The sequence below is a fragment of the Strix aluco genome, chromosome 5 (genome assembly GCF_031877795.1).
Source record: "Strix aluco isolate bStrAlu1 chromosome 5, bStrAlu1.hap1, whole genome shotgun sequence".
Classification (NCBI taxonomy): Eukaryota; Metazoa; Chordata; class Aves; order Strigiformes; family Strigidae; genus Strix; species Strix aluco.
Genome location: NC_133935.1, coordinates 81,748,241 through 81,769,410, shown reverse-complemented (window position 1 = coordinate 81,769,410; position 21,170 = coordinate 81,748,241). Strand labels below are relative to the sequence as shown.

General features: G+C 42.5%; 1 protein-coding gene across 9 annotated transcripts; it reads left to right on the top strand.

Annotated features, from left to right (window-relative positions):
* The first annotated feature begins 50 nt into the window (after positions 1-50).
* On the top strand, positions 51-20,265 carry OPTN (optineurin). Of its 9 annotated transcripts, none has more exons than XM_074827981.1 (14): positions 51-156; positions 993-1,175; positions 2,988-3,190; positions 5,804-5,959; positions 7,379-7,455; positions 9,600-9,734; positions 10,846-10,930; positions 14,356-14,471; positions 15,151-15,300; positions 16,331-16,424; positions 17,100-17,258; positions 17,938-18,068; positions 18,995-19,074; positions 19,315-20,265. In XM_074827981.1, the coding sequence occupies exons 2-14, from the start codon at positions 1,010-1,012 to the stop codon at positions 19,434-19,436; spliced, it is 1,674 nt and encodes a 557-aa protein (XP_074684082.1). In that variant the 5' UTR covers positions 51-156; positions 993-1,009; the 3' UTR covers positions 19,437-20,265. The 9 variants fall into 9 exon arrangements, with proteins under 9 accessions (XP_074684082.1, XP_074684080.1, XP_074684079.1 ...); XM_074827979.1 differs by having other exon boundaries at positions 58-150; positions 996-1,175; XM_074827978.1 differs by having other exon boundaries at positions 58-150.
* Positions 20,266-21,170: the final 905 nt, after the last annotated feature.

The following is a 21,170-nucleotide window of genomic DNA, read 5'->3' as shown; positions in this document are numbered from 1 at the left end:
CAGGCGGAGGGAGGCCCGTGGCCTGGCCCCGCTGCCGGACTGGGCGGTGGGCGGGAAGCGCGGAGCTCGGAAAGTCCCCGAGGAGAAGGAGGAGGCGGGGACGGGCCAGTCAGCTGAGCCGGGCCGCCGCCGCCATGGGCGCGCCGTGAGGTGGGGGTGAGCGGGGAGGCGCTCGGCGGCGGACGGCGGGGGCTGCCCCTGAGGCGAGCCCGGCGCGGGGGGACGGCGGGCGGTTTCCCTCACGGTCGCCGTGGGCGGGCTCGCCCGGTGACTCGGCGGATCCGGGGTGGGCCTGCGGGGAGGGCGGGCCGCGCCGGAGAAGGGCAAGCGGGGAAACGCCGGTCTGCGGCTCCCGGAGGCCGTCCCCGGGGCTGGGGGGGTGGGGGGCTGCAGCGGGACGGGGCGGCTGTGACTGGGCAGGGGCGGGGGCCTGAGCCTTCCCCGGTACCGCGGCGGGGTGCCGGGTGTGCGGTGGAGAAGGAAAAAAGGGGACAAGAAAGCGAAAATGAAAGTTAAAAGTCAGCGGAAATGGCATCTTGGAGTGAAACGCAGCGTCGGGGCGCGCTGAGGCCGAGCGGAGCGGCGGGAGGCGGTGGCGCCGCAGGCCCCGTCAGGGCCGGGCGGGCGCGGGAGCCAGCTCCCCTCAGGAGCTCCCCCCAAATCCTGTCGGGCTGCGCACGCCAGGGCTCGTGAGGGAGAGAGGGGGTAACACAGGGGTGCTTCTTGTCTCCTTCCCAGAGGAAGGGGCTCCCGAGGAAGGGTTGGTTAGCCCGAGAGACGTCTCGGGGATGAGTTGCTTATTCATGCCGGCCTGGGAGGGGTTAATCGGATGTGGAGACTCTGTGTAGCGGGGTCAGAGGGATTGGAAGGTGCCAGTGTGTTATGACAAGATGTGTGGCTTGCTTGCCATAATAGAATGAAGGTATGATTATGTTTTCTTTATAAACATTTATTGGGCAAGAAATTGAAGAGTTTTCTCTTTGCAAACCTAGTAGTAGATGCTTCAGAGATGTCCAGCAAGTTGAAGAGCTGTCCTGCTGAAAATGGAGAGCATCCCAGGAGTAAAATGGAAAACAGAACAGACAACATGGCAGCCCCTACCCTTAGTACCTACACCCCAGAAGAGATGGTACAACAGATGAAAGAACTAATCACTGAGAACAATGAGTTAAAAGGTGAATGTGCATCTGAACTGGTCTTGAAATGCAGAAGCCCTGATTCTCTTCTCTGACGTTTTTTGTCCTATGAGTATGAATTCTGTGCTCATTTGCCCTTGCTGGATAACATTTTATACCTGGGTAGCGTTTGTTGTATAAGATACTCTGCAAGTGGCGAGGCCAGTTTGACAGGACACATCAAATTGAGTCGGTATGGAAGATGAGGGGAGAAGAGCCCAATGTATGGGTGACTTACTTGCTTTAGAATTATGCATATAAGCAGTATAGCACTGTGTGTTTTAGGAGGTGAGATGAAAAATCTCTTGCTATGATATTCTCTTTGCTCATCAACCTCTAAAAGCTTTTTTGGTTTGTATTTTAGGACTGTTGGGCAGTCTAACGTTTTTCCATAGCTGCATCAGGGGAGTGGGTATTATTGCACAGTGCCCAGAACAGTTTGGGTTAGGATGCTGCCTGAAAGGAGCTGCATCCTCTCGGGCAGAGAGGGGAATTGGAGCAGGCTGTCCTGCATTGTATGTAGTGATGACTATGAATGGTTAGATGTGGCAGCACCTTCTGTACTTCAAAAGGAAGTGGTGGCCATGGCAGAAGAGGAGAGAAACCGATAGTTTTCCCTGAAAATGCCTAATGATTCGAGTCTTTCAGGCGAGATAGATTTGAGTTTGGATCCCAGGAGTTTAGGTGTCAGATATTAATTTTTTTTTTTTAATGGATTGAGCAAAATCCAAGGGATCAGGAATTTTCTGTGTAAAAGACAGAGGTACCTCACTGTTTATATGGCAGCAGAGCATAAAGTCGCATATCCTGTGTGCTGTGGTTTTACACTAGTGTATAAATTCTGCCTGAATCATTTTTGGACATGGTCCAAGTTCTCGGCTTTGGAGTCTCATGGGTGTCTGGCAGGAAAGTTGTTTCTAGAAGTACCTCTGGTATTTTGCTAAAAGGCCCTATATCATAAGATAATGTTTTGGGACCATATTTACAGCTGCTGTAACTCATACCTTGCAGAATCATTCTCCAGAGCTGCATTTATTTACATAGCCTGAAGGATTTGTTGGCAGTTTATAATATGACATCAGGACATAGTGGAAGTTACTGGAAAATACAACATATAAAAGATTTTCAAACAACTGGCTTTGAGTTTGTTGCTTTAAAAAAATCAAGTCTGAAATACTTTCACTGACTCTTCCTAAAAATCTTGTAAGCATTTCAGTAGTGAGACTGATGTTGTTACATACTGACTTTGCTACATACACATGGCTTCCCAGCCAGGAGGAACTGACTTTGCTGTAATTTGTTGGGTATATTTTTTCACTGCTTTCAATCAAATCTCAACCAAATATTCAAGTAGAGCATTGCTGGGCATATTTGAGGCATTTGATTTGATAGCATCTGTTTTCATGCAGTAATTTACCAGTCTAGGATGTCTGTTTTCCCTACCAAGTCTCAATAGTTTCAGAATCTCAATTCAGTAGTTTATTTGGGTTGATCATGTAAATAGCACATGCAGCAAGATACCAAGTACCTTGCTTATAGTTCTTGGTTTAGGAATAAGTCAAGAAGTGAGAGAGTGTGGGCATGTGATTTCAGCAGCAGATTTAACACTATTTATTACAGAGCTAATGGACTATAATAAGTTTAGTTCTGGTTTGGTATTTAAGGTACACAAGAAGTAGGTTCACATTTCATACCCAGTTATTGCTAACCCATTTGATACTGAAGAATGTTGAGCTCAGTGTAGTGGAAATCTGCTGTTTCATTGACAGACTATTAACGTGAATCAATGTCTTGTCTCTGGCTGTCATTTAGAAGCCATGAAGTTGCATAACCAAGCTATGAAGGACCGATATGAGGAACTTTCCATCTGGCGAGAGAAGCAGAAAGAAGAAAGAGAATTTTATGAGTTAAAGTTTAAGGAGGCTAAGGAGTGCTTGCTAGCCAAGTGCATTGAAAACGAACAGCTACAGCAACAACTTCAGAGCTTAAAGGAAAGCAAAGAAGGAGCTGAAATGGTAAATAAGGAATTGGTTGGATTTACATGATTTTTTTAAATTGAAGTCTGGAGTATTCATGTCCCTTCAGCACATTTGGAGATTTGTTAACATCTCCATTTTTATCCTTATGCTCTAACAACAGGTCTTGGACTGACTTATTTTATCAAGTGAGTTTTCTCAGAGTGTAGTAATTGTGCCACAGCTGAGATAATTTACATTTTAATTAACATTTAATTAACAATAATTAACATTCTTGACATAAGATATAAGAAATTAACATTTCTTGCTAACTTTTCATTCTTTATTTTGTTTACTGCTGGGTATCTCTTGACTTTATCCTTCCCTTTGCTTGTTAGATTATCTCTCATGATCGTTTAATTGCTTTCTTATTTGTGTTTCCAGGGAGAAGTTGATATGTAAGAAAAAAAAAAAAAAGACCTGCCATCTATTTTTATTATATCATTCTTCTCTCATGAAAACTCTTTTACTGAGGTCAGATTAGATCTGTACTTCTGCAGCCCCGTTTGAGGCTGACTGAGTTTCCTCCCTCTGTCCTACCTTTGGCTCTGTAACGTCATTTCTAACGTTGCAGGTGATTGCTTAGTAGCCAGGCAACATTCTGCAGGTAGTACTGAAGACATCTATGGACAAAGCCTATTAAAACAAAACCTGCTTTGTGTCCCATGTGGTCATGTGAAAAGGTGTTTAATGAGAAGTTTCATGCAGAGCCAAACTGATGCATCCTGGTATCCGGTACCTCTGGCCCCCATGTGGATTCTCTGTTGCCTGATGAAGGATGTGTGTATTAGCCTTTTTCTCAAGAGAGACACTAGCAAACTCACCTTTCCTCTCCTGAATGCCTGCTTTATGGAACTCTAAGAAATTTTTGAGCTTGTAAATCAAAATTGGCCAGTGAGTTCAGAAGTTACAAAGGGGAAGAAAGTCATGTAGAAATAGTGTTATTGTGTAAGTATTACTTACACAGTCTTTACAGGCTAAAAGTTGTGTTTCGGGATTGTCATGGAAACTCAGAATTTCATAAATCTGGAATAGTTTTTAAGGGGAAGTAGAGGATTTATTCTGCCTCTACCTATACTAGAATTTCTTGTACTTTGAATATTAAAGTATGTTATTAACTGAGTGATCCAAAGTGCTTGAGTAATCCAACATACAGAAAAGTAAAAATACATCTCTCTTATCTCATTCCAAGAACTTCATAGAGTAAGCCTGATTCTTCTGGGATTCTTTGCAGTTTTATCAGCCAGCGGTAACTCTAAACAGCAACATTTTCATTTCTGATTACATTTTTCAGGCTGACAGTGTCATTTAAGCCAAAATTGCTTTCTCTCTTGAATGCCTTAGTTCTACTTCATTTTTTTTCTTTATTTTATTGTTTAGAAAGATCATGAAAAGTTTTCTCGAACAGAAAAACTAATTTAAAATTAGTGTAATTTCTCTCACCTCTGTGTTTTACTATTAACTGAGATAGTCTGTAGTCTATTCCTACCATTAAGTGACATCTCTGTTTCACTGAAAGTAAATCACAGGTATATTGTGTTGCCTCCCTTAGTGATAAACCAGCATTCATAAGAGGGTTTCATCTCAAAACCATACCTCTGTTAGCACAGGTTGCTGTAAAGCTCTCACTTCACAGGGGCTGACTCTGATTGCATCCTCTTACAGCATAAGCACAAAATCAGAGACAGCAGTAAGTCAGGTGGGCAGGGTGGTACTGCGGGATGAGAGACACTGTCAGCATAGCAAGAGTTTGGAGATGTGGCATGAATGATAGATTAGAATGTAATTCAAACTCCAGGAATTGTCCAGAATTTACTTTGGTGGTATGTGGTGTAATAAAGGCATTACCAGGAGGTGGAAGGCTCAGATTACAAAATCAGTAAGAAACAAACTCACAGGGGAGGTTTCATAATGGGGAGAGGCATTTAAAGGAGAGAAAAAGAATGAGACTTCCTGGTTATGTAGAGGCTTAAGAGAGGGTTTTGAGGATCCTGGGGAAAGGGAAGAGGCAGAAGGTGGAGGAGACTCTCATCGCTGGAAGGAGACATTAAGTTTGGGGTGAAACTCTGAGGGACAGAGGCTTTGTGGAAGGGGTATAGGACTTTGTGTGAAGGTCAGGGATACAGGGAGAGATTTATACATGGAAATGGGCTACAGAGAAGTTGTCTGGTGGGGAAAGGCTGAAAGTGGAGTGTATGGAAAAGCTCTCTGCCCCCTGGTCTTTTTTCCCTAGAATCTTGGGTATATTTGGGAAAAGAGGAATAGAGACATGGGTGAAAAAATACAATAATTCTGTAGGTTGGCTGAGACCCTATGTGGTAGTGAGAGGCATAAATTCAGGCAGATTTACATCCTAATTAGCTGCGCATTCAGAGAACCAGGCTCGTGTTTTCCAGAAGCATGATGCTCATCGTCTGATTAACTAGGTTTCACAGTTTAGATTTCTTGCTGTCGAGTGCGCCAAAGCATTGTTCAGAGATCTGTACGTTGGGTTTTTCCAGGCAAACCTAAACAGAGAAGAAGGGATGTGGGACACCGTTGTTACATTCAGGCTCTGTGCTCCTTGGCTGGCGTTTCCTTTTGGTCAGCTAACGCAGGGTTTGTTTATCCCAGGAGGGCTGCATGACTCCCGAGAAGGAAGCGAGGCAGCTGAAATCCCAGCTGCAGCGGCTCCAGGCTGAGAAGGTAGATCTGCTAGCCATCATTTCAGAACTTCAGGTCAAGCTGAACATCTCAGCAGAGGATTCCTTTGTGGAGATTGGGATGAACGTAAGTGAAGGGGATAAAAAGAACACAGTGACCTGTGGCCAGAAACTTTGGTTCCAGCTTGTTCTTCCCTTTTTTTGCAAACTGAATTTTCTTCTTGTACCAGACTAAATGATGAGTAAGTTGGGTCTGAGTGTAATCACAGTGACAATGTTTACTTGATGACATTCTACAGTGAGGTATTTAGAACCCTGTCTTCCTTTAGTAGAAAGGGTGAATCTATACCCATGTCAGTGAAAAGTCTTTATGCCTCTTTTGAGAGGGAACAGCAAACTGCTAGCCACAGCAGTAACACAAGATACACTCACAGTGGATTTGGGAGAAGAGCTGCATGGTTGGACTCAATGATCTTAACGGTCTTTTCCAACCTAAAAGATTCTGTGATTCTATGGTCTCTTAGATTACCTGACACAGAGCACTTGTGTGTTACAAGATGTAGTGGTAAAGGACTTGGAATTTATTTTTGTACTTCTACTTTCATGCTCAAAGTAAATTAATTTCATAGGTAACCTCCTCCATCGCACTAAAAATATTCTCTGGAATAACCAACACAGTCCAGCAGGTTATTTCAAACTAATTAAAGATGTTAAGTGTCTTATCTTAGTTGGAATTCCTGGGAACATCAGTACTATGAGGGGGCAACATCAGTTAAGGGGCAACACCTATGCATAGAGGGGGGCATTTTCTTTTGAGAATGGGGCTCACTTTCTACTGACAGAGATGCAGACAAACAAAACTAAGTGCAAAGTGTTCCCCAGAGGCACAAAAATCTACTTTTTCTACTGTTCTTGTATCTGAAAAATTTTCACAGGCGAAATGTGAAAATGTGGATCTCTGCTATCCCCGTAATAGCAGATCCCTCTCTGGAAAGTCCAAGTGCAACAAGAAATTAAGATAATTTAATTAAAACTTGTTTGGAGTTGTTGAAGAAAACTTCAGACTGCAGAAAACCTTCAAGGATGCATTCTCCTTTTTTTGCTGCAAAGATCCTCCTTTGGGCTACAAAGATAAAAGAGTGAGTGTGTGAGTTTTGTAGTGGAAAAGAAGAGTTGTTCTTTCAGGAGGCAGGAAAGTGGGTTTTAGGCTTATATTTAAAGTCACCTGCAGTGATGCTGGCTGTTGCTGTGTGGTGCCCAGTCATCTTTATAGGGGAGAGTGGCCATGGAAGTTGCTGATAAAAGGAGAAGGCCAAATCTCATTCATGTTCCTCTTCTCTGATCAGTCCGGACGAGATACAGGGAAAGGCACGTGAAGTATTCAAGTTAAGAATTTCCAAACATGAAACAAATCTGTAAGAGTTTTATTTATTTATATTGCCATGATTGTAGTTTCCCCTGGTTTTCTTTCTTCCTTAACTCAAGTAAATAAAACTGTGTCCTGCTTAGTCCAAATACCAAGCTGATAGTGTTTTTTCTTTCCTAGGAAAGAGAAATAAATAGAACTGCAGAGGAACATCAAGAGAATAGTGGTAAAATGACCAGTAACGTTGCTGTCTACATGTACGTAGGTTCTTGTGTGATGTGTATGATTCAGACTTCTGCAATGTGTTTTGTTTTCAATGCAAGGGAACTTTTTTTTATGAGGAATGCACTAGAAAATCCTGGTTTTCTGTGGCCTTGCGTTCCTCCATTGCAGTAACTCTGCCTTCCTAGCATGTCAGAAAGACCCTCAGCTCTCTGACATTTTTCCTTCCATTTTTTTACTAGCTAATAAGAGGGATTGCATATTCTAGCCAGCTGGCCAAGCATTTATGTACATGCTGACTTGCCAGCTTTTCAGGCTTTTAAGGGAGGCCAAACAGAAAATACAAAGATAGAGGCTGCAGGGACTCCCTCCCTTCTAATCATTGGAGACCATCTAATAGAGTGTTCTCTACCCAATTATAATCATGTTAGTAAGATTCAGAGCTCTCGTAGTCTTTCAGATCTGAACCTGTCTGTTCTGTTTGTGTGTAGTTGGTATAAACTGTATCACGGTGGGGTAGACAGGCAGTGCGATTACTGAGTAGTCCTGAGTTTTTCAGGTTACTAGGCTTAAGATACCAGCATTCTGTTTAGGTTACTTCTCAAAATTTGATCTTTACATCAGCTCTAGGGCACAAGGGACTTTCTTGCCCCTAGCTGAACCTTTACTCCTCATGGACATAGACAGCTGATACTATTAAACTTTCCGTTTTGGATACTGCCCAGTTTAGCAGCTAGATGGTTGTGGCTGAACTCTCTTACTAACTTTGTGGCCTTTGGTTTTGGAAGGAGAGGATATAGAAAATGCTAAGGGTGTAGCAGGACAGCTGTGCGCTACATACAGATTTTTCCTTTAAAGCCCTGTCACTCCATACATCACTGCAAGGGAGAATGGTGTTTTAATGTAATGACATAGAAAACTTGTCCCTCAGCATGCAGTTAAGAAATTCAAGGCAGGGAGAAAAAGTTGTGGTCGTAGATGAAACTGAAAGAGTTGGTGACCACAGACTGGGCTGCAGGTATTCAGGCTGTCGTTAGCAGTGCCTTGTGAGAACACTCTGATTATGAGAAGACATTCTGTGTGGGACTTGCTTACCTTTTGTTGAGTATCTGGGCCATATCTATGAGAACAGGGAGTATATGTACCTCTTAAAATATTTTCTGTGTCACCACGTGTCTTTGTCCAGCATTGAAACTTTAGACTGGTGCTGTTAACAGGTTCAGAGAAATGTGATCCACTCAGGACAGGTTTATTTCTGTAAGAGTAGAACTGTGCAGTAAAAATCCCCTGATAAAAGTTATTTACTTAAAATATCCTGGCTGAACCCTGTCTTTGGGGTATTGAATTTTGCTCACCAAAGATTTCTAGCTCTCAGGAGTACCTAGAGGACTGTGCTTTCCTTTCTGTTCTGAACTACAAAAGCAAAGTTTTAAATGTATGCTGTTTTACAGCTGAGCTTCTGAGATAGGCAGGTTATATACACTGTACATCCTACCATATAGTTAGGGGATTTTGACTTTCTGTCTAGATGGACATAAAAATGGAGGGAATGGAATATAGTATTTTATCAATGGGAAATTGACTTACGTTATTTTTTTAGATAGTTTTGTATTTGATTTGGTTCACTTCTACAGTGGCATAATGCAATTTTGAAAAGAGCTATAGAATATGAGGGAGGTGAAATACTGAAGAGATTTTTTTTCTGAAAAAGAAAGCAATTTCTGATGACCATTTTTAGTGGAACATGCCTCCTTTTGCTGGGGCAGATCTCTGTCCTGAGACAGAGATAAGAAATGTTGCATGTTTCTTTGGAAAAAAATGTTACTTTGGGAACAGACAGCAGCACTTTGCAGAAGGGGCTGCAGAGTAGGTTAGAATAAATGCACTGGGGTTTGTATTGTCTTGACTACTTTTGTTTTCCTTGCTTAAGTACTAAATTGTTCCCCCAGCTTGATGGGGGCTGTCTGAACACTGCGCAAAGCAAGGACTGCATTTGCACGCATGGGGACTGTGACTAGTGGCTTGTGGGCAGGTCTTGGTTCTTGGGAGCAAGCTCAGAATGTTGGTTTTCCACACTGTGTGAAATGGTGGCCTCTCAGACTGGCTCCCAGAACTAGGGATAAGGGAGTGCTGTAGTAAAGTTGTAGCTGTTGTTATTTACATCTGGTTTTGTTTGAAGCAGGAGCAAACCTGCAGATGAATCGAAGAATTTGGAGTCTGAGGAGTTAACTGTGAGCCAGCTGCTCTGCTGCCTTAGAAATGAGACGCAGAAGAGGGAAAAACTGGAGAAGGAGCTGCAGGATCACAAAGAGAGGTATGAAGCAGGTGCACTGTAACATTTGGAGCTGTTTTCTTTCAGGGCTGCTGTAGTTACTGAGTCTGTGACTGATCAGAGACAAGCTGAAATATCAGTATGACCTGGATGGGGAATTTGCCAAGCACTCAGTAGTGATAACTTATTTTTGTGATAGTCCTTATAGGTTCTCTTCTGTGGGCAAAGGAGTTTCCACGTTGTTATTATTTCCTATAGCACCACAGATCAAGACAAATTACTCATTTCCTCTTGGGTTCAAACTTTCCCCAGGTTATGTCAGAATGATATGATGACTAGTTGAGGATGTTCTCTCCCCTCACTCCTCCATAGTTGTTTTTGTATGAATCATCTGCGTGTGGGGCCTTAAGCAAATCACTATGTATAAAACAGGGCTTACAGTCCTCTTCGTGATATTGGCAGGCTACATTTAGCAATGTGTGAGCTTGGAAAAGCTCCTTAGAAATGTCTAAAATAAGTTTAATTCCAAACTTGTCTAAGAGAGTTTTTCCAGTGAGACCTACATGAGGGTCCATTTCAGCTCAGTTATACTGGTATAAATTGGTATGACTGTTCAGATGGGAAAAATTGCCTAAGCAGTAGCTGTTCCAAATCCCCACTTTGCAGAGACAGAGTAAGACTTCCTGGACATTATCTACTATGAAAGGTTGGTGTCACGGTAATTGCTTCTATGTGGTCTTCTAGAAGAGGTAATGAGCCATAACCAAATGATTCTTAGAAATCTCAGCCTCTGAAAATATCAAATCAAAGTAGAGGCAATATTAATTACTGGATTCAGTGAACAGACTGACCTATTTCCAAAGGGTTAGCAGTTTTGGACTGTACCAAAGATCAGTCACTGTGAACAGAATGTCACTGTCCTTCACACCTGCAGATTCGTACATCCATTTTAATTAAATATACGTGCTAGGTGTTCTGTGCTCTTCAGGAACCCCCACTCTTGTGCAGGCTTTCCTGCATGTCTGTGCTTTCAGTTCTGCTTCTCATTTGTGGCAGTGACATTAGAAATAGAGTACATCAGTTACGTGAAATCCTTAAATAGTCACAATCTCACATTAAATGAGATCCATCATTGGTTCCTTCTGTTTTCCAGACTGTCAGAGCTGGAGAAGGAAACCAGCAACTGCCTGGAGAGTGGGACACAAACTGAACAGGAAGAAGAGGAGAGTTCAGAGGCTGTAAGTACCTGTCCTCCTGAGCTGAGATTTAACAACATACAGCTTACTTGTTGAGGCCAATAACCTCAGGGCCTAGATTTCCACTTACACGCAGGAAGGAAGGGGCAATTATCCTGCACAGGGTATGGAAGTGAATTTTGAACTCTGCAATCCATATCTTAGAGGTGGTTCCAAATTACACCAGCCACCAAAAAGGGGTGAGATTGGTGACCAAAAATTAAGGAAGCATGGCATAACTGCTGGTATACCTCATTGCTCTGGCCATGCCCACTAAACAGGGGGAGATGCAGTCATTTCTAGCTTCAGAATTCAGGGTGAATTTCCTTGCTGCTGGCTAGGTCAGCTTTTGGATGAGAATCCAATGACAGTGTACTGTAAAACAGACTTTAAAGGTGGAGCTCATATATGGCACCTGCTTTGGGGCTTTTTTTCATGGTTTTGGTGGGATGTATTAGAATGGTGGGGCATAACTATTTTGGACCAAGATACAGTTCCAGGCAAACTCAGTCCTGATGTTTTCAGTTAAGGGTTTGAATGGCTGTTGGGGTTGGGATTCAGCTCCAGGTTTAGACTCCTACATTTCTGTGCCTACAGTTGTCAGCCTTTCTGTGAGGTAAGCGTGTAAGCTCCCACAGCAGTGGAGATCCATTCAGGTTCAGTGCAACTGCATAATGCAGGCAACTAAGAGTGCCTGTATGTGAGCTAGCGTGGGTTATCTGAGGTGCTAGTAAATATGCTGTGGGATCTGCTGGAGACCTGTGCCCTTCTGAAGGCCAGGAAAAATATTTTAGGGCAGGACTGGCTTAGTTAAACAAAACCAGTTTGCAGTCAGGCCAAGCAGGGGAAAGCAGATGATGTCTCAGTTAATTCTTTCCAATATTTTTATCTCAACTTTGCGTGGGTTACAGCTTGAGCCAGATGCTCCTCATCTAAGTGCTGATATTGAGGTCAGCTTAGTTACGTGCTTGTGATGGCAGTCGTTTCCATTTATATGCTGTTGGGTTTCTTCAGAGGGCTCTTGTCAGCAGAGTTCATGTTATCTCCTCCTATTGTAAAATGTAGATCTTTAATGAAACAATGCGGGGGAGCAGTGTGGACTATTTTTGAGGGCTCCGCATTTGAAGACATCCTTGGAGAGAGAAAAAAGTTTTTCAAACCTGCTTTGGCTCCATTTGGAGAGTTAGGAGGGGCTGGGGGAGAAGAGGCTAGAGCACATCCTCTGCCAAACTGCAGCTGGATGCTAACCTCAGCCAGGTCTCCTGGGATGAGTCATCTCAAAGCACCACCACAGTTAATTGCTCTGCCTTCCCTGGGACGCTGCTCATGAGCTTCCCAGAAGCAGACATCCAGGAGGCTACAATTTAGGTGTTGCTCCTTTCCTGAGCAGGGTAAGAAATGGGTGTTGGGGAGAGACAGTCTGTCCTGTGGGATGGGGTGTTTTGGGTCGGGTTAGCCTTTTCTTTCAGACAGGCTACCAGACTTGCTATCCAGAAGCATGGATTGATTGTGTTCCAATTAAGTAAAATAGCTTGAATTACAATTAACTTTCACCAGGGACCAAGAATTCACAGTCCATCTTTATTAGAAGTCAGACTCTTACCAGTGATCATGGTTTCATTTGTTGACACATTTTCTGTTAAGGCAGTTTCTACTGATGTCTAGTTTTTTGCAGATTGAAATGCCATCACCTTACAAAAAATCAGTGCTTTCATCTCTGAGTGTGATTGGATTAGTTGGATTGCTGCATAAAATGTGGCTTGTTTTGCAGCTCTGATGGTAGAAGAACAATCTCTCTTTGCTTCTGAGGTAGAAAAAGCATAGTGCAATATGCTTTGTGAGTGTTTACACCATTTTGTTCGGTCCCTTTTGCTTGGTATGACTGGTGAATGATATCAGCTTGGGCAGCTTGTGGAGGGTGTTCTCAGCAACATCTGTCAGTAGACAATTGTGTACTGACTGCCTCTCGGTCACACTGGCTGTGTTCCACACTTCTGCTCTGAGATGAAAGCTGGAAATATTCACAGGTCATAATGGATGAACAACTTCTATTGCTTCAGTTGCCTGGGGAAGTGGTGGACTTTCCCTGTTAGAAAACTGGAGTTTTTCTTCAAGGAAATAGGACAGCAGCATGCCTTTGATACACCTGATTCTTTTTAGTCACAGCCACCCAGCTTTTTCCCATGCTGGACGGGAGACTTTCTGTGCATTTGATAAGCTATTATCAATGAAGATTATGGTACTAGGGACACTGAAACTGATGCTAGCATGTTGATGAGATTCAGATGTTTCTTTAAGGAAAGCTCCAGGATGTACCTCCAGAGACTACAAACCAGCAAGAGTCAAAGGTTTCACATCTTCCAGAGTGTGGGGATATATTTTTTAAGAATTGAAATTCTGAGGTGTCCTTTGTCTCTTGGATTGGAGGAGAACCCAGCTGCTGTTTCCTTCCTCCTCTTGTTTTTTGACTGTCTTTAGGATCCTTCAGTGATCTTCCTGTGGTCAAAAGGCCAAATGAAAAGGCCAGAAACTCACAACAGAAGTGATTACTAGAAATCATCTTCTTGGTTTGTAAAGTTGATTCATGAATACATGGTAATGGAGTTAGCATTTGGGGTTGTATTTTCTCCTTCAAAAAGTCAAGAACTGAAGTCTTCCAGACCTGTGGTTCTCATGCGTGTGGCGTGGGAGAGGCTGCTATGTGTAGGGAGCATGCCAGTTGGCTGGAGGAGTTTCATGTGTAATCAAATAAATTACAATGCATAAAAACTTCTGTGTTCTCTGCTTTCTGCCTGAACAAGAATGGAGGAAACTAGAATGGAAGGGATAATGACAGAGCAGGATGTAACTGGGAGGAGAAAGTCTAAGGTTTTAGTCTGCCTCGTCTACTTCTCTGCTTCCAAATTGCTCCTTCTGATCTACAGTGGCTGTCACACGTCTTTCTGAAGAGCACAATGATGCTAGCAGGCTGGAAGCCTACCTAGAGATTGATTGATTGTTTATGTTTCTTTGACAGACTGTAATTATTGCTTAGGGGAGTGGCAGTAATCACTAAGTCTGTCTGCTTTTCTCATGTGTTTTAAATTGGGAACTCTTGAGAAGGAAAATGTAGATATGTTTCCCATCTGCATGAGGTGTATTCTAGCCAATGTTGGAAAGTCAGTAATAGTGTAGTCTTTGAGTCATAGGGGTTTTATGAAAGTGTTAAGTCAAAATGGGGTTTTGCCATATTTAGAAATAATTGGTAATTGCGAAGCCTTGTGGACGGGGCCCTATGACTGAGTATAAAGTGTAACAATGCATACTGACTGACGCTGTTTTCTCTAGAGAAGGAATGATACTTCCTGCTTAGATCTTGTAGCCTGCAACTTTGCTATCTTGAATTGTCCGTATGTAATTTTCCTTTTTTTTTTTTTTTTTTCTAAAAGGTTGGCAGTGAAGTAGAAACCCTGAATTTGCAAGTTTGTGCTCTGTTTAAAGAGCTTCAGGAAGCCCATGAGAAGTTAAAAGAAGCAGAACTGATTCAGAAGAAGCTTCAAGAAAAGTAAGGTTCAGAAGAACAAAAGTTCTGCTGTGACATCCAGTATATATTTCTATGACAACTCCCACCTTGGGAAACTCATGAGCTCTACGAATATCAACTTAAATATCTGTTTCATAGAAATGCTGTAAAAGATTGCGTCTTCTTTGTAAGTGGAGATGAAAGTACAGAAATACAGTAATTGTCAGAAAATCTTAGCTGCCAACCTAGTTCTACAAATAGAACCCCAGTGTCTTGATTTTGAAGATTTGGATTTTAACCCTTCCTGATATAAAGGCAAATGTTTCCTGTTTTCTGCTTCACATAATCAATTCCTGTTCTAGTCTTAGGGGAAGAAGATACGGGACCTGGCTATGACCCTTTTCACATGAACTGTCTGTGCTTTCAAAGACCAATTGTGTAGGTTATAAAAATGTGGTTACGAGACCCCCACTTTAGTTGCTTAGTTTTCTGTCCAATTCCAGTTCTTTGAGATGCATAACAGTACAAAAGTAAGCGTCGGTTTCAGTAGCTTTGTTTTCTGATGGTTGTGTATAGATTAATTTTTGTCTTTCCTTGTTCTTCATCAAAATAAGCTTTAAAGTGAGCCACACAAAAATTTCTTTTTGTAATATGCCTAGTGTGCCAAATCCATCAGGAATGATGAACAGGAGAAATCAACCTTTCTTCCTTGTTCTGTTAGGTGCCAAGTACTGGAAAGAAAAAGCTCGGCTGCTGCCTCAGAACTGGAGGAGAAGCAGCAGCTGATACACACCATCAAGAAGTTGGAACTTCAGGTGGAGAGCATGCAGGCAGAGGTCAAGCTGGAACAAGCCAAGACACATGAAGAAAAGTGAGTCTGACTTGGTTTTATATTCCAGGGAGTATTGTCAGTGAGGAAGGGAAGTCCAAGGGAACCTGGCCAAAGGGAAATTGAATCTGAAATACTAGCTTTATGTTCTGCACCTTTTGAAACCATGTTATATTTGTAGAGGCTGAACTAGCAACCTGCATTCACCTCAGCATCTATGTCACTTTGTATCTGGAGTCTCCATGTTAGGCCCAAACTGTATTCTTTCGTCTACTGAACCCCTCACTTAGGAAAATTGGAACTGTAAGCTCTGACTTGTATCTTCCTTTTGTCATAAAGTCAAAGGTGGAATAGGGTCGGTTATAACATACAAGTAGAGTAAGCAGAAAAGTGACCACAAACTAGCAGGTGTAAATGCAACCACATCTTGAAGGGCAGGGACAAGTCAGGTGGTGGCAATGATGGGAAAGTGACATTAATGAAGAGGTCTGCGGTCCCTACAATACATTTGCAACTAGGAGAGGTAAGTGTGCAGTGAAGCTGAGGTAAAGAGACTCTGTTTGCTTTGGCTCCCCACTCCCTTTCACGTGCAGTCCATGTAAGGAGTGTGAAAATGTCAGTCCAAGCTGTACAGAGGGGCTGAACTTCCTGAAGGACCTGTCTTCTGCTGGAGAAGCTGCTTGTTATCTTTGGAGTTTGTGTCTGGTTCTTCTCCTGATGAATTCTCCTTCACTTCAAGTATCTGAGTCAAGATTTGGATGTCTTCCTAAGAGAGGTGTTACATTTTGAACAGAATTTGTGAGCTCGATATAAAAATATTGGGTGATGGATTCTTCAATACGAAATGGAGACGATCAGTAAGGACATTTGTTTGGACTCAGTCCATGGATACAGCAGCACACAACTCATTGGAAGAGAAATGTTGAGACATGGAGCTTGATTTTTTTTCTCATCAGAAATGCAGATTCATTTGCAAGGAGCTGGTGGTGGCTTTTTTATAAATTCTAACAGATTATTTAGATTTCAAAGAATTTTGAAGTGTTTCAAACTTTCACATCTTTTCTTGTCATAGGGCAAGATATAGTAGTTTGCAGGATTCATATAGCAAACTCCTTCCTGAACTCACTGAAGCAATGAAAAGAATTGATGAAATGAAGCTCAAAGAGGTAAACTCATCACAAGAAGACATCGTAATTAATTAGGGGGGAGCGGGAAGGGATGGGACACTCGATCTAGGAACAAATTTGGGCAGGAAACAATTGTCATCCCTTCCACATAATATAGCATACAACATAGCAGCATTGTTCTGATAAACATAGATCTTCTGCTGTCAGTTAGAGAAAACTTTATCCACACATCAGTGCTTCCATGGCGTTTTCTAGACAAGGTCTAATCTGCAGTGCAGCATGGAGTCCAGTCCTTAGGGATCGGTGATATACGAAGGCATGTAGGTGTTCCTGCAGTGTAATTTGTAAATGTGGGAAGGTAGACATCTAAATATTCTTGTAACCTCGAGTAGAATGCCTGCCACAGTGAGGTCTTGTTCATAACTGAGGCTCCATGGAAGTGCCAGATTCTTCTGTATAATTTCGGAAAGAGGGAAAACATCCCTTGCAGTGTCCATTAGGGAGTTCTCTTTTAACTTGATACAATGTAGTTTGAAAGCTCAAAACTAATCTTTAAAATAAAATATCAATCACCACTGCTGTCTAAGTCCATTAAGTTCCTTTGATGACCAAAATTGGAAGCTTTTCCAAGGGCAGGAGGAGTAAGAAGCAAACTTTCACTTCAGGCAGGGTCGCATTCTGAGTTCATCTCGTAATCATAGTTCTTCCTTGCAGCTGGACAGAGTGGATAAAGTCGTGGTGGAACAACTGAATGCAAAGGTGGAGTTGGCAGAACAAGCCCTTGCTGCAAAGCAGCTCCAGATAGATGAAATGAAGCAGATAATTACTAAGCAAGAGGAGGACCTTGAAACCATGACTGTGCTCCGTGCTCAGGTATTGGCTGTTCTGTGAAAATTAGCTAGTTCCCCCATCCCATATTCAGAAACCAGAAGGAGGTATTTATTGGCTTGCTCTGGAATACTGAATACGTTTCCTCAGTTGCAAAGCATAATTCCTTTACTTAGCCTGCCTCGCAGATCCCTGCAGAGCCTTTACCACCATATCCTACAGTTCTGTAGGAGGAACTGTGTATGCTGGAGTCTGGCACAACAAACAAAAGTTGGGAGTAGATGTGTTTGTGTATTTAAAATCACTGTCTTAAGAATCACTACATATGTTTTAGGGATGGTTTTACTCAAACCAGTGTGTGTAAACAGTGACTCAAGAGGGTCTGCCTCACATTTAAGGCACAGAACTGGCATCTTGGCCCGGTTCCACTGTCTGTGCCACAGATTTGTCTGTGTCATCGGTCAAGTCCCCTCCTCACTGCTGGTTTATGCCTCGTTTCTGCCTCTGTACAGCAGAGGGCAATAGCGCTGTCCTAGACACTTGAAGTATCTTACACAGAATCCAGAAACTGTAAGTAGTGCAAGTCTTCCCTTTGCAGTGTGTAGGTGCTGTAGGAGTGTTTTGAGTAGATGCAGGCTATGATACAGATTTTCTGTTTTGGCATATATGACTATGGTTCAGTCTATGTTACAAATTCTCAGCATGATTTCACTTCTCTGATCAGATGGAGGTTTATTGTTCTGATTTCCATGCTGAGAGGGCAGCGAGAGAGAAGATCCATGAGGAGAAGGAGCAGTTGGCTGTCCAGCTGGCGTACCTGTTAAAAGAGCAGCAAAACCTTGAAGATCTTGGCCGGTGAGAACAGACTTTGGCTGAGCTGCCTTCAGACTGTCTTGTTGACCAACATTGTCTTGCTAGCATCTCAGTAGAAAGGCAAACAACTTTGTAGACATTTATTTGTTGGTTAATTTGAATTTTAAGAGAGAAAAAAAAATGAATTGGCTGACTTCTCATTTTAATTTTGTGATAGAATCTCTGTAAGATGTGTTAGTTCTTACTTGGGTGCCTTAGCAAGTTTTCACTTTGGATGATTCATGCTTGGTAAATTCTCCCTGCTGATTCATGTGAGTTTCTTTGGGTTCTGGCCTCTATTTTAGTGGTGAATCTGCAGCTAAACTTGCTGCATGTGTGCCAGGGATATCTGCTGCTTCTCCAGGTGGCAGTGGTAAGTGAGTACCCATAGTTTCAAGTACTGTGATACCCTGGAATTGCACCATTTTAGCACTCTAAGCTGTAAAAGAGAAAAAAGAAATACCTGTGTATCCCCTACTCATATTGTGGAATCCATGGGTACAGGAAGAGTGCTCAGAATTTGAAGAATCAAGTTACATTTCCCATTAACTGTACACTGAACCCTTTTTCTGGTATAACTTGCTTTTCTACCTTAATCAAATTTGCAGTTTGCCCTGAATAGCTGAGAGTCCTTGGAGTTTTCCAGAGGAGCATGCCCCAGATCCCTAGGTGTGTAGCTGCCCAAATCCTGCTGGTGTCAGTTGTATGACCCTGATTTCAGCAGGACCCTGGCACAATCTCACAAAGCAGCAGAGTTTCTAGGTCCTGTTTCTGAGCAGCAGTTGTGAACTAAATGCATGACCAGTTGACACGATTTACTTGCAAATCCTTTGCTTTATTTTGAATCCTCCTACCTTTTCTGGAGATGAAGGGAAGATACTTTTTGCTGAGTCTTTTTCTAGAGCCCTTGACTTATTTATTCTCTGCAGAAACTCTCTGGCAGAGATGCAGAATCGCCACGGAGCCAGGGCACCAGATCATGAACACTCACCTCGCCTTGTCCAAAGAGGTACTGAAAGCCACCTCTCCAGCTCCCGGGGCCAGGCCCTGCTGTGTTCAGTTTAAAACAGCTTTGCTTGGCTGCAGGCAGCTCCCCAGCTCCCCTGTGGCTATTCTGGCAACTGGGTAGCTGCAGAGAGCATGATTCTCTGGCTGTTCGGAGCAAGCCAGTCCTCTCTCAACCACTCCACAAAAAGAGTGGAAAAATCAAGTAATATAACAGGTAATCATTTATCTTCTCTACTTGCAGGAACTGGTAGTCAAGACTGGCCAGAACAGCGGAATATCTCAATGTATTCATGTCCCAAATGTGAAGAAATTCTACCCGATTTGGACACGCTGCAGATTCACGTTATGGACTGCATTAATTGAATGATGCCCTCCAATTCTTCATTTTCCGGTATTTCACCTGCCAAACACATGGTTTTTTTTCTTCCTGCTTGAATGACGCTCAACTCTACATCCCGTGAAGGAGGTTTTCAGGGTTTTTCTCAGTAATTCAATGGGAAAATGGTAAAACTCCTGCCCTGTATTCACTAATCTTGTTTTAATCTGCTTTAGGAAAATAATTTTTATAGGTTAACAACATGGATGCATTAAAGAACTCCCAGTGTGTCTGCTGCTATGAAACCTTTAAGGAACATTCCCCTGATGTGCTGTGCTGAACAGGGGCTGAATCACTGAAGTCAGAGGGGAGATGGGATATATGCTGATCAATTAAAAGTACTGTGAGCCTGTAAATACTTCATCTCTCATATACTATATTTCAGGAAACTAATACATTGAAAAAGCTGTTTGAGAAGCTTTCAGCAAAATGGAGTAGTGCTGTATTCATTGAGCATTTGAAATGAACCCTGCTTTTTCTCCAGATGGCAGTTTTATTGCTGCCCTTGTGACCATACTAATCTGATGTTAAATTTTTGATGGCTTATGTAACTTCTTGCTTTAGCCAGATGTGGGTAGGGTTTAAAACAGATCATTTAGGTCTGATACATGTAGCTCCTGGTGTACCCAAGTCACTTGGTTTTACAGAACTGTTCATTTTTAAGGTGGTGTCTTGATTCTTCTTTATTATAATAAATTCATTTGAAGTTGTACAGTGTTGTGCTAGAAGGCACTGAGATGGATGTAACCTACTTTAAAAAGAGGAGTATAATGGATTTCCACATCTCAAAATAAATCTATTGCAAGTATAAAATTATCTATGCCTGTGACTACTTTGGAGGCTGAAACAGGATTGCAAATCCCTATGACTGAAAAGCTCGTGTAGAAAGAACTGTAGTGTATTAGTTCTGTTCTTGCCCTCCCTGCTGTTTTTATCTCAACAAAAAACAGTTCTTAATTTGCCATTGCATAAGGGAGGAAAATGCACAACTCTTAACAACATACGACCCAGCATGCACGGCAGGAAACAATTCGAGCAAATTGCTGGGATCCATGCAAATGAGGAGTTTCATGTCTTTTGCAAATAGCTAATGTTTGCACTGTTGAAAACTGGCAGGGAAGGGAAGTAAGAGATGCATGAAAACCTTCAGCCAAAATGGTGTCTCCTTACAGCATCGTCTTCCTGCTGAAGAAAAGAAAGCGTTGGCCACTTTGGCACTGCCCAGATGGAAGGAAGCCTCCAAGTGGTTCTGAACTGATCTGCCAACCCTGGTGTAGGGAAAGATTTTAATTTTTTTCCTCCACTGTTCAAAACTGAATAGCTGGAAGCAATCATTACAATCCAGTAGTTAAATCTGTGCCATCTTGTTCTGTGGTAGGTCTGTCAGGCTCACTGAGGGGCACCAGCAAGGTTAGTTTGTGCCCAGTCCACTTCATTCTGATTGTCAGAATTGTGAGCTGGGTGTTCAGAAGGAGCAGGGTGGGATGATCACACAATCTGAATATGAAAGTTCAACTTTATATTTTTAATATCACTTTATTACTTCTTGGCTCGCCCTTCCACTTCAAAGTTCACATTATAATAAGCCTGAATGTTTCCTGATTTGATATTACAGTGCACTGGTCTCAGAGGTGTTGGGCAGCCAGAGTGGGGAAGCCTGAATTCTCTTTCATATATAGGCAGTGTGATCTGTAGAAATACTTGGATCTCTACAAGACAAA